General features: G+C 54.6%; 4 protein-coding genes across 4 annotated transcripts; 3 read left to right on the plus strand and 1 right to left on the minus strand.

Moving 5' to 3' along the window:
- Positions 1-154: 154 nt before the first annotated feature.
- On the plus strand, positions 155-1,287 carry BO70DRAFT_430023 (ATP11 family protein). The gene is made up of 3 exons (XM_025548120.1): positions 155-337; positions 405-469; positions 553-1,287. The coding sequence occupies exons 1-3, from the start codon at positions 162-164 to the stop codon at positions 1,227-1,229; spliced, it is 918 nt and encodes a 305-aa protein (XP_025398444.1). The 5' UTR covers positions 155-161; the 3' UTR covers positions 1,230-1,287.
- A 702-nt stretch (positions 1,288-1,989) lies between these two features.
- On the plus strand, positions 1,990-4,790 carry BO70DRAFT_362985 (putative glycerol-3-phosphate acyltransferase Sct1). Its single transcript, XM_025543459.1, has one exon. It carries the CDS (start codon positions 2,290-2,292, stop codon positions 4,423-4,425), a length of 2,136 nt encoding a protein of 711 aa, XP_025398445.1. The 5' UTR covers positions 1,990-2,289; the 3' UTR covers positions 4,426-4,790.
- A 1,669-nt stretch (positions 4,791-6,459) lies between these two features.
- fluG (extracellular developmental signal biosynthesis protein FluG) lies at positions 6,460-9,406 on the plus strand. Its single transcript, XM_025540356.1, has 3 exons — positions 6,460-7,768; positions 7,824-9,072; positions 9,137-9,406. Exons 1-3 carry the CDS (start codon positions 6,638-6,640, stop codon positions 9,364-9,366), a joined length of 2,610 nt encoding a protein of 869 aa, XP_025398446.1. The 5' UTR covers positions 6,460-6,637; the 3' UTR covers positions 9,367-9,406.
- A 1,746-nt stretch (positions 9,407-11,152) lies between these two features.
- Positions 11,153-12,146, minus strand: BO70DRAFT_293586 (sucrase/ferredoxin-like domain-containing protein; the record flags this gene model as incomplete). The annotated part of the gene is made up of 2 exons (XM_025539447.1): positions 11,153-11,836; positions 11,958-12,146. 2 exons carry the CDS (start codon positions 12,144-12,146, stop codon positions 11,153-11,155), a joined length of 873 nt encoding a protein of 290 aa, XP_025398447.1.
- Positions 12,147-12,170: the final 24 nt, after the last annotated feature.

Here is a 12,170-nt window from a genome sequence, read left to right on the forward strand (position 1 = left end):
GGTAAATGGATGATGGATTGTCGCACAATCCCGGCTGGTGCTCGAGGGAGAGCATGTCCCGCTTACATAATCCCACCTAGTCCGAATCTGTCCAGCCGGCACGGACATCTTTTCGGACTTCGTCGCTTCGATTCTTCTTTCTATAGAGCTGCACCATCAACATGGCCTCCCTCAGATCCTCCGCCTTCCAGTCCTTGCTGAGGAGCCGCAACTCCTTCCTGCACTCCCAGCAGAAGCGCTGGGCCCAGGTCCACGATGTCCGCTTCCTGGCCACACACCACGACCCCAACCAGGTCCTGGAGAGGTACCGGTCCAAGCTGAAGGAGAAAGCCCACCAGTACGTCGCCTACTTCGATGCTTGGATAGCCATTCAATTTGTCTCAGACTGACCTCCAGCCTCACAGAGAGGGCCACGAAAACGTCGACTCCCTGAAAGAAGCTTACCAGGACAAGATCGACGATCTTCGCCGTAAAGCCACAACTCCCCTCACCCCCGAACCTTCGAAACCCTCCACGTCCACCACCCCCCCCCTCCACCACCATCCCCCACAGCTCGCGCCGCCACTGCTGCCAAGTCAACCGGCATCAAGCCCCTCGACTCCTTCATTGACGTCGAGAAGGTGCGCCACCTCCCGCCCAAGGAAATCGAAGCCATCTGGCGTCTCCGCCACGCTGGTAACTCTCAGTCCATCTGCGCCGTCATCCCCGTCGAAACCTACCAGCGCATCGCCTCCGTCGCTCGCCAGAACCCGCAGTTCATCCTGCCCCTGCCCCGCACACAACCCGCGGAGGGCGAAAGCGATGCACCGGAGAACACCGGCGTCGGCGCGGACATCCATTTCCTCCAGTGGGCCTTCCACCCCCCGGCTTCGGCCCCGTCTACGACCGCATCCCCCGGTTCTCTGGCCAATGCGCACACCTCCACGATTATCTTCACCCCGCTTGCCGCCTACAAGCTGCACGGCTCCTTCGCGCAGCCGCACACAACCATTACGCACCATCTGGATCTTGCGGATGACAAGGGTCTGGTTCTCATGCATGGACAGGTGATGCCGGACTCCGGAGTGTCGAGCTCGGAGGCTAGCTGGTTGGTCAGCTGTGTCCAACGGTTCTATGACTTCGAGGGCCAGGCTAGTGGTCGGAAGGGAGAGCTGCTGCGCATGTTCACCCAGGGTGACGTACAGGGCTTCAAGATTGAGGACCTGCTGGCGGAGGCGGAGAAGTTGTAGGCTCACTTTTTTTTCGCCTGTCTTTTGTGGATAGATTGTATTATATATGTTTCCGATGACCAACCTTTCTCCCTTCTGTCTAAACTTGGCATACTGTGCACGCCACTGTATCACTTGGTGCATGTCTCAAGACCACGTTTAGACCATGCAGCAGCCTGGCATAGCTGGCTCCGACGTCGTAGACGTAGTCTACTTCGGATGTTTCATAGGATGGGTTGGTCAAAGACACATCAGATCCAGAGATTTCAGCTCGGCCACCGCCCTCCCTTGCGTTGCCGTGGATGACGGTAGGGATCGCCCATGTTGTTTGTTCCCCGCAGAGTATGTCGACGCGCTAGGCCGACTGCGGCGACTCGTATCTATCTCGTATCGGCCTCGGGTCACGTGCTCGGACTCCTCCGACCCCGCGTGCCGATGAAGCAAATGAAATCATCGACAGGCGGCCGCGGATATGATTGGCACTCTTGCAGGATTCTAGACTTGCTGCCCCCTGTCGACGTGTGCTATGACTCCCTCGAGTCCCAACTGTCAAGCGTTGAGCCCCCAACCGTTTACTGTGCGACTGTACGGAGTACTCCGTCCTACAGCATGGCAGGCTGATACTGGTGCAATCGCCTCTCGACTGTCTAGCTCGCCCGGAGTAACTTTCCCGACTGGACTAGCTCGACCCGCCGGATTTCTCCGGGTCTGGCATCGATCATCATCACTCTTCGCTCAGTCTTTGCTTTTCGCGCGATCTTCCCCCCCCCCCCCCCGGCTGCATCATCGGCTGCAAGTTGGGCGTTACCTCACGGCTGCAGTATCACCCCTCGCTACGACTGGGAGGCTCGAGGAATTCGACGCCCAGTGGGAGCCCGATTGCTTCCAGCCACTCTCCCCAGCTTTTTTACGCGTCCCGTTCCCCGGAGACTCCGCACGTTATTGCCTCACGTCACGGGCAGATAAACCCCCCGCGGTCATGAGTTGAGACCGACACAACGCCTATAGCCCTTCCTCTTTTTTCTCCCCCAGCTCTCCTATTACGCCACTATCTAGCTTGGTGAAATACCGACCCGCAGCCATGGCGCGCAGATACATGATTCCGTGGTTGTACGACCTCGGAGTGTGGATTTTCACCCTCTGTCTGGACATCTTCTTCCGCGAGGTCTATTCCCGCGGCGCATGGCGGATTCCCAAACGTGGCCCTGTGATCATTGTCGCCGCACCCCATGCCAATCAGTTTGTAGACTCCATTCTGCTAATGCGCATCTTGAAGCACCATGCCGATCGGAGAACCTCGTTTTTGATCGCCGAGAAATCCATGCGCGAGCCGTACATCGGCACCATGGCCGGGTGCATGGGCGCACTCCCCGTCGTGAGATCGATGGACAATGTCAAACCGGCAAAGGGCGAAATCTACCTGCCCGATCCCGAGAACGATCCGACCTTGGTTCACGGCAAGGGGACCGACTTCACCTCCGACCAGTTCATGGTGGGCGGTTCGCTTATTCTCCCACGTGTGGGCAAAACGAGCCCCGAACAACAGGCTATCGAGGAAATCCTAGGGCCGGATACATTGCGCCTGCGGAAACCGTTTAAGAAGTTTGAGCCAGACCATCCACTCTACCAGCCCTTGCGCAAGGGAACCCCGTTCAAGATCGCTCCTCACATCGACCAGAGCAAGATGTTCGCTGCCGTGTACGGCGAGCTTACTGCAGGTGGCTGTATTGGCATCTTCCCGGAGGGCGGCAGTCATGACCGCCCGAGTCTCCTCCCGCTCAAGGCCGGTGTTGCTATTATCGCTCTCGGAACACTCGCGCAGGACCCCAACTGTGGCCTGTCCATCATACCCTGTGGCATGAACTACTTCCACCCGAACAAGTTCCGCTCTCGCGCGGTCGTGGAGTTCGGCAACCCCGTCCAAGTGCATCCGGATCAGATCGAGGCTTTCAAGGCCGGCGGAAACTCGAAGCGAAATGCCGTGGGATCCCTGCTGGAAACAATTCAGGAGGCTCTTACTGCGGTGACGCAACAAGCTCCGGACCATGAGACCCTGATGGTTATCCAAGCCACCAGACGGCTGTACAAGCCACTGCGAATGAAGCTTCCTCTCCCCGTGGTAATCGAACTCAACCGGCGACTTCTCAAGGGCTACACCCAATTCAAGGACGAACCCAAAGTCCTCCAGTTGAAGAAGGCCATCTCCGACTACAACCGACGGCTCCGAGCTTTGGGAATCCGCGATCACCAGGTTGAATGGGGCGATGTGAAGCACCGGCCCTGGTGGTTGGTTCTTGGTACTTTGCTTTACCGCGTGGGTGAACTTCTCACTCTCGCCATCGGAACCCTGCCGTCCGTGGCTCTCTTCTGGCCCGTGTTCGTGACAGCAAAGGTTGTTTCCGTCAAGAAGCAACGAAAGGCTCTTGCCGGCTCCGTCGTCAAACTGGAAGGCCGCGACGTGGTTGGAACCTGGAAGATTCTGGTCGCCATGGGTCTGGCTCCGGCCCTATACACCTGGTATACCGTTATCGTGACCATCTGGCTTCACTACTGCCGCCACGACGGACACTACGCCTCCGTTGTACCGTGGTGGATAAACGCCCGCACCTACATCCCCGACTTGGTTCCCCTCACGCTCTTCTCGATTCTCTTCTTTGGCCTGATGATTTCCGTCTCCTTTGCCGGTCTCCGAATCGGCGAGATCGGCATCGACGTGCTGAAATCTCTTCCTCCCCTCTTCGTAGCCCTCAACCCCCGATCCGCCAACATGTTCGCCAAACTCCGTGCAGAACGCCAAGCCCTCTCCGCCAAGGTCGTCGACGTGATCGACACATTCGCCCCGGAGATCTTCCCTGATTTTGCATCCGAGAAGCTTATCTCCCACGACCACCCTCAAGACGACACCTACCAGTCCCGTCTGAAGAGCATGCCCCCCAGCGAACCCGAAAGCCGCAACCGAAGTACCGAACGGAGCAGCCGGAGCCGATCCCAGAGCTCCGGATTCCGCCTGTACGACACCCTTCTCAAGCCCCTCTCCATCAAGTCCAAGGACGACCTGGGCGAAGTCAACCGCCGGATCCGAGACTCGATGCAAGAGCGCGGTCGTCAACGCGTGAGAAACGAAATCGACCCGGACGAAGACGTGGTCTCGCTTGATGGTTCGGCCAGCGTCGCTAGCGGAGAAGTCCTCGCGGAGGAGCAGAAAAAGACAAAATAGTCGTCTTCAGCCCATTTATCGCCATGATCCCGCCGATAAAGGCATCACTCAAAAAAAATTAGCCCCCGTCCTTTGTCTGTTACCTTCTTGTTCTTTTTTATTTTCTTCTTATTGTTTCCTTGTTGTGTGAGCGGATATCCGTAGCATGGCGTGGCCTCGGCCTTTCTGGCGTCTGCGACAGCATTCATTTCCTTAATCTCCCAGTTTTTCCTTCGTGGTGTTTTTTTTTTATCGTTTCATTTTTAACCTGCCTCTTGTATTGGTCTAGGCAACGTCATGAACGGATCTCCCTAGTAGAGCCAGAATGAAGATACTCCGACCATGATGCTGTTTATCTTGCTTGTCCTTTGATGAAGTGGGAGGAGGCGGTTGGGATTGTTCCGCTACGCTACTCCGCACTGTAGACGCCCGGTTGTTGTTGGTGGTGGTGGTGGTGGAGGATTAATGCAGCTTCGTATTGGCAAGGGTGGGCAGGCACGTGGACATCCGTGCGTGCCGATATTTGCACCCGATCCTGCAAAACACTTGCATGGGCTCTAACTAGTTAGATGGTCTCCGGAGTTCTCCGTAAGAGACGGGAGAAGGATTGCCGACAGCACATCACACCATCCAATAGCTAGCTAGCCCCTGGTCCATGGCTCTGGCATGTCTCACCTTGGTTAGCAGTCTAGTTAGTTAGCCTTCCTGACTCAGTTACCTTTATGTCACTGTCACAACACGCGTCAGGCCACGGGCTCGACAATACGCCGGGGGCCATCTTTCCCAGTATTTCCCAGTAGTTCTGACTTCCAAGTCCAACGTGCCTCGGCAAGCCGATCCTCGGCCCGAAACCTCCACACTCACCCGAGGGGATGATGGTCAGACTATCTATTGTATCTAGTACTCAACACCACACCCTACGTAGTACATACACAGCACAACTATCTAGATAAACATCATCTAGGTACTATGAGACGACCTACGGCGGTACTCTTTAGATTCCCTTGAATGGCTCAGACCCTCCCAACCCGTCCCATAAGCTATAATGCCCGGCGACCGCCGCGACAAGCCACAGGCCAGATGTCTTGCGCGTCTCTCGGAATGCTAGTCCCAGCTTGACTTAAGCTCCGTCGTCTAGTTACTGAGCGAGCGACATCGCTTAGGTTGAGGTTGGGCCGCCTTGTCTCCCCTCGCTACGAATGACATCCCGCGGAGGCTCATCTCGGAGTGTCCGTTTCCGGATTTCCGTGCCCGTCCGGCTTAGATTGAAGCGACCCGTGCATACACCGGCGGCGGAGGTGGCGTCCGGAAGGAGAAAGTCCAAGACGGTAGATGGGACTGTCATTGGGGGTATTCCGGTATTTTCGGACCCTTTTTGCTTTCTGTCTTGGTAGGTGAGGAATCGCTGGGGAGGATGGGGTACCTGGGTAGGTAGGACCGGGGTTGTCTAAAGGGGAAGGGGGTCCAAGAGGGTAGTTGTAATGTAGGTAGGTATGTATTTGATGTCTCAATGTCCTTCACTTACTGTGTAGAGTATCCGCTGAAACCCGGGTATAGCCTCTCCCACATCCGTCGGGAGTTTTCCTAAACGTAAGGGGGGGGGGGGTTTCCTCGGAAGGCTGGCAGTCTATGGTCTATACAGGAAAACCAACAGTCATCAGGATATGGTATGGAGCGGATGATCGACCGGTGGGAACAGACCGTCGTGGAAGATACCGCATTGCGTATGGTTGACGAGGGCAGGTCGTCGAGATTTCCTGGTCTCTTCACGATGACGGCCACAGCCGCCGGGGCTGGGTCGGCCTTCTTTCCGAAGCGACCATCGTCATTAGCGGGTGTTGGAGCATAGTATGGATAGAGGCAGGCAGACGAGAGGGAGAGAGGGAGGGAGTTGTTGGGTTGGGATGCGACCAAAGTTCTGTGGTGGTCGGCGGTTACTCGCGAGCTGCCTAATCGGGTAAGCATCGCCAGCTTCCTTCCTGCCTTGCCGATATGAACTCGCTGGCCGCATTCTTCTTCTTCACTCCTACATCTATCTGTGTTTCCTCCTCCCTTCCTCCCTCTCTTTCCCCTCTCCTCTCTCCCCTCCTCCTCCCCTCCTTTCTTCTTTCCTCATACTCACTCCTTCCCGCCTTCCCCTCCTTCCTGGTGCACGGCCAATCCTGCCGACCGGTTAGCAGCCGTGATCCGCAAACGATCGATCGATCGAACCAGCCAATCACCCCCCCGCACCATGGATCCGCTCGCCTCTCTTCGTCATCTCGTTCAAACCCATCCCCTCATCGACAACCATGCCCATAATCTCCTCTCGCGCGCCGCAGCCACCAACTACGCCAAATACCCCTTCGAGCAGATCACCTCCGAAGCACAGGGCCCCGCCTTGCGCAATGCTCCCTCCACCCTCCCTCTCCAACGCGCCGCCGCCCAGCTAGCCACCCTCTACAATTGCCCATCGTCCGATTGGGACCGCGTCAAAGCGGCCCGCGATCGATGGGTCGACCGGGACTACGAGGGCTTGATCCGCCGGTGCTTGGAAGGCACGCATAGCCTGCTACTCGACGATCTGCTGACGGATCAAGATATCGAGCCCTTCGATTGGCACGACCGTTTCGCCGCCGCCCCGACAAAACGGATCGTGCGCATTGAGGTCGTGGCCGCCCAGGTTCTTTCCTCCATCCTCCCCGGGGGCTACGACCAGTCCACGGGCAGTCCCGCTGTCCTCCAGCCATACTTGAATCAGTTCCGCCAGAGTTTCCACGAGAGAATTGCCGAGGCCATCGCGGATCCTGCGGTGGTCGGCTTCAAATCCGTCATCTGTTACCGCACCGGGCTTGCCGTTCAGGCAGCTGACGACACCGACGATGGGGTCCTACTTCAGTCGTTCGCTCGTACCGTCTCCCGGGGGACTGGTTCTGTATACCGGGTGGAGGACAAACCTTTGAATGACTGGCTGGTCAGGCAGGCCCTCAATCAGCTTCAGTCCGCCAAAGAGACCGACCCTTCGGGGCCCAACAAACCCTTGCAACTACATACCGGACTCGGCGATAATGATATAAACCTAATACTGTCGAATCCCGCCTACTTACAAGCCCTGTTCGCCCAATATCCCAAGGTGGACTTCGTGCTTCTGCATTCTGCCTATCCGTACACTCGAGAGGCTGGCTACCTCGCCTGTGTTTATCCCAACGTCTATCTGGATCTCGGTGAAGTGTTCCCCATGGTGAGCCGGGACGCCCAGGAATCCATCATCCGTGAGAGCCTGGAAATTGTGCCCACAACCCGTCTCCTGTGGAGCACCGACGGGCATTTCTACCCAGAAACATTTTGGTTAGCAAACAAGCAGTTCCGCGACGCATTAGAGAAGGTATGTTAGAATTTGAGTGGTCTTTCTTGAGTTACACCTAGTTAATATTCGGCAGGTTCTTGTGGATTACAGTCTTCATGGCGACCACACTGTTGACCAAGCGAAGCTGGCTGCTGCCGATATATTGTTTAATAACTCCAATCGCCTTTACGGCCTGAACGGGAAGGCAAACTACAACGGCGGGCTGGCTCCCGCCATTGGGCCCTTATCCGGGCCATCTTCTACGGACGCCTTGGAGATTTTCATGCAAAACAATCCCGACATCAAGTACATTTGGCTGCAATTTATTGACCTTACGGCGACAACTCGCGTGCGCATGTTCCCTGTACGGGAGTTCGCGAAAATCGCAAACAAGCAACGACGCATCGGCGTCTGTCTGGCTGTTTTCTTAATGCTCCAGGATGATTCTGTCTGTCCGGAGGGTTCTACCACCGGCCAATTCTACATGGAGCCGGACCTCTCCAGTCTCTGTCGTAACGTGGGGCTCGACTCGAAGAGTGCCACGGTGATGACATGGTGGCGTTCTGAGGAGGGTACGGAGCTAGAGGGATGTCCTCGAACGACCCTCCATAATATGACTTCCGCATTGCGAATCAATCACGGAATCGAGGTTACTTGCGGGTTTGAAATCGAAGTCATATTGCTCAAGTGTATCACCAACCCGGACACGAACGAGGAAGACTTCGTGCCATGTGTCAACAACCACTCATGGTCCCAGATGACCAGAGAAACGCGGCGTTTGGTGCCGTTGCTCGAGGAGATTACCGAGGCTCTTGAGTCGATTGGCATCGATCTTGAACAATTTCATGCCGAGTCAGCGCCAGGCCAGTTTGAGTTCATTCTACCACCCGGATCGCCTGTCGCTGCGGTTGACACTCTCATCAAAGCACGCCAGGTGGTGACGTGCATCGCGGAACAGCACGGCCTCCGCGCAACCCTTCACCCTCGCCCACACCCTCATGCTGCTGGCTCAGCTTCGCACGCACATGTCTCTATCAACCCCGCAACTCGGGAAGAGAGCTTCCTGGCCGGCGTCCTCCAGCACTACCCAGCCTTGACCGCCTTCGCCTTGTCCACTGATGCTAGCTACGATCGGGTCCAATCTGGTCTCTGGGCGGGAAGCGAATGGGTCGCCTGGGGTACGCAGAACCGCGAGACTCCGATCCGAAAGATCTCTCAGGGACACTGGGAAATCAAGTCGCTCGACGGTCTGGCCAATATGTATCTGGCCATGGCGGCGTTCTTAGCTGCAGGGTGTTTAGGTCTGCAGGAGAACCAACCGTTGACCGTCCATGACTGTTTATGTGAGTGCCCACCTGGCCCTATCTCCCACAGCAAGTTGTTTTACAGTTATGCTGACCGAATCAGACGACGCCGCGACCCTGAGCGATGCCGACCGCAGTGCCCTTGGCATCACCACACCGCTTGCCACAAGCCTGTCTCAGAGTCTCGATAGCCTGGCCGCTGACACGGCTCTCCAGGATGTTCTTGGCCCGTCCCTGGTACAGAATTATATCACGGTCAAGAAGGCCGAAAGCAAAAAGCTCAACACTATGCAGCCGGAGGCGCGGCGGAAGTGGCTAGTCGAGAGATATTAGCTGCAAATCTTGTATATATCTAAAGCTATACTAATTCCCGATTTATGCATGCTACGGCTAAGGCTGTGGTCTTTTGGATGGAGCTTTTTACAATAGACACATACTGCGTTTATTACACATCTAGTTGCTCAAAGATCCAGCTTTGCCCGTACCAATAACCGCATAATCCCAACGAAACCCAGATACTATGTTATAGTAAATAAACCCTCAACCACCAACAAGGCTTGGTACATGCAACATCCACAGTTCCAGCTGCAGCAGCAGACTTATGCTACAATGCAACTTATAGTACTAGGGGCCTGGCTCAAGGGATATAAGTATTACACCTGGTTATGATTTATGATCTCTGGTGATAGCTGGTTATGCCCCACTTCAGGACCGTCCGAGCTTTTGTGGGTATTATTACAGGTGGAATGTATAATAACATGGGAAATTGTGGGGCTACCAGTAGTAGTGTGGACCAGTAGTAGATACGGAGTAACAATTCTGGTAAGTTACTAACTGAACCTATACAATAGTAAAAGAGCTTCGGGGATAGTACTACGATCCCGTTGCCGGGCCTAACTTACTCAGGTTGGCCACCCAATCATACAAAAATAAGTATATATACTTATATATACCATATCTTTGGACGCGTTTAATACATGGCTTTGAAATTAATATATACAGTAGTTCAACAAGAGATCTTGCTAAAAGTTACTTAAATTAGCAAATATAAGGCTTTCATCATATCTTATATACCAGCCCTTTGCCTTAATCACGGCCGCTATCCTCCTTGGTATACTGGCTAACAAAGATTAGTTCTTTGAATATCTATATAAATCTGCTTTCAAGCTATATAGATACAAAGCCTCCCCGAGAGAGAGAGAGAGTTCTTCTTCGTGGTATTATTACTACGCGTGCCTTCAAGCAAGAGATTAATGTTATTCTTAATCTTCTCTTTCAATAGGAATCACATGTGCTTTGATAGAGTTAAGGATAGAGGCCATTTCATCAACCCTAGAGCTTGATCTTTGAATTATACAGTTTATTCTGTGGACTGTATAAATAGCAGTATTATCTAAATCTTGCATGAAGATAAACATCCTTTCGTTAATCTGATCGCGAATCTCAGGCAAAAACATCATCCAAAACCTGTATCTATATAGGACGCGGCGCCCACTAGCGCATTCAGTTTTGGGACAGACTTTTTTCTAGGCACTGTATAGATACGTACCGTGGTTGGTCGAGATTAACTTGGTTTGGGCTAGTCGCCATCGAGAAAATGTATATAAGTATAGTAAAGTTTGTTAGTTTATTCACTATCAATCTCATAGCCATCTATCTCAGCTACTGGAATAGGGAAAAGAAGGAACATGTCTGAGAGGAGAGGGGGCCATTGATCATGGAGCATGCAGAGAATGGATGGGGGTTTGTCCTTCTCTCGTCCTTGCTTTTCTTTTTCGCTGCCCGATGGGATGGATGTTGGCCTATGCGGCTCCGTATGCCATCTGTTTATCGAGAAAATCCTCACATACTAGCATAGTCTCTATGTCTCTAGTCCGTATATCGTGAAGAATCCCATCCCACTTGACCTGTGACATCATGATGATGGCGTGTCTGGTCGCATTCGCAGGTTAGTTCCAAATCCAAGGCTGCTAGCAGGCTAGGCTAGACGAGCCACCACGCCACGAAAGGAAAATATATACGTATATACACTATGGTACAATCTATCTCTAGAGCGACTTGGTCGAGAGGCAAAAAAAAAAAAAAAAAAAAAAAAGGAGAGGGGAGAAATATCTATTATCTACAGCCGCAAAATCCCACTCTCCGAATCAATCCCACCCCGGAAATGATCCGCGATGACCCTTCCTCCCAAAATCGTCTCTTCCACGACACCCTGCACATGTCGGGGCTCTATCCGACCATACCAGATGCCCTTGCCCGCGAGGGGATGCGGGTCCCCGCCCTCGACCTTCATGCCCGGGGGAATATACACAATGACATTCCCTGCGTATTTGTGGCCCCCGACATGGCTGATCAGTCCGACGTGGGCGCGGTCGGGGCTGTCGATGGCACTAGGGTTGGTGCTGTCGCTCGTATATCCTTTCGACTGGAGGACTCGCGTAAACTCCTGCTCTAGAACCGGGGCCATCACGCCGCAGCGCATGTCGCGGCCGCCGTGCCCGCAGATCAACACGACGGGCGAATGCTGCAGATCGATGGCGTCGGGGAACTGGGTGGCTAGGTCTTGTTCGCGGGTTTTTCCACCGTGGCGGGATTCGCGCGGGAGGAGGAATGCGCGGACGAAGGTGGAGAGGTCGGTGGTGGTGCTGTTTGCGGGCGCGGGTGCGGATGACGAGGGAGGGACGGGGACGGAGGGGAAGTATTTGAAGCTGGGGAAGAGGAAGGCGGAGGCAGTTTGCGATGTAGTGGATGAGGAGGCGGAGGGCGTGAACGAGGAGTTGGTGATGAGGATGTTGTTGAAAGGCTAGAGAAAGAGAGTGGTCAGCTCAGCTCGGCGACTTGGACCTGGACTTGTTTCTTTCCCCCCCCCCCCCCCCCCCCAAGGTCAAGTGTGCGATCACGACGCGAAAGAACATCCCACGTACATCAGCGTATTCCCCCCCGCGGCCCAGTAGGCCTTTCAACCCCCGGACCAGATCTCCCCAGCTTTGACCTTGTCCATCCTCCTCTATGCGACTTGTCCAGTCTTTTTGGCCGGTGCAGATGAGAAGCTGTTGCGCGTAGGCGGCCATCGTTCCGTTCAGCGGCTGATCGTGGTCGATGGGCGCGGGCATCGTCGGCGTCGGCGGACATGAACA

The sequence above is a fragment of the Aspergillus heteromorphus genome (genome assembly GCF_003184545.1).
Source record: "Aspergillus heteromorphus CBS 117.55 chromosome Unknown BO70scaffold_16, whole genome shotgun sequence".
In the NCBI taxonomy this organism is placed as follows: Eukaryota; Fungi; Ascomycota; class Eurotiomycetes; order Eurotiales; family Aspergillaceae; genus Aspergillus; species Aspergillus heteromorphus.

What these genes read in the sequence shown, in the direction of transcription:
- BO70DRAFT_430023 (XM_025548120.1), top strand. Translation starts at nt 162, where the DNA reads ATGGCCTCCCTCAGATCCTCCGCCTTCCAGTCCTTGCTGAGGAGCCGC. An exon ending in CTGAAGGAGAAAGCCCACCA is followed by an intron (nt 338 to 404) that starts GTACGTCGCCTA and finishes CCAGCCTCACAG; the next exon opens with AGAGGGCCACGAAAACGTCG. An exon ending in CAAGATCGACGATCTTCGCC is followed by an intron (nt 470 to 552) that starts GTAAAGCCACAA and finishes CATCCCCCACAG; the next exon opens with CTCGCGCCGCCACTGCTGCC.
- fluG (XM_025540356.1), top strand. Translation starts at nt 6,638, where the DNA reads ATGGATCCGCTCGCCTCTCTTCGTCATCTCGTTCAAACCCATCCCCTC. An exon ending in TCCGCGACGCATTAGAGAAG is followed by an intron (nt 7,769 to 7,823) that starts GTATGTTAGAAT and finishes AATATTCGGCAG; the next exon opens with GTTCTTGTGGATTACAGTCT. An exon ending in GACCGTCCATGACTGTTTAT is followed by an intron (nt 9,073 to 9,136) that starts GTGAGTGCCCAC and finishes TGACCGAATCAG; the next exon opens with ACGACGCCGCGACCCTGAGC.
- BO70DRAFT_362985 (XM_025543459.1), top strand. Translation starts at nt 2,290, where the DNA reads ATGGCGCGCAGATACATGATTCCGTGGTTGTACGACCTCGGAGTGTGG.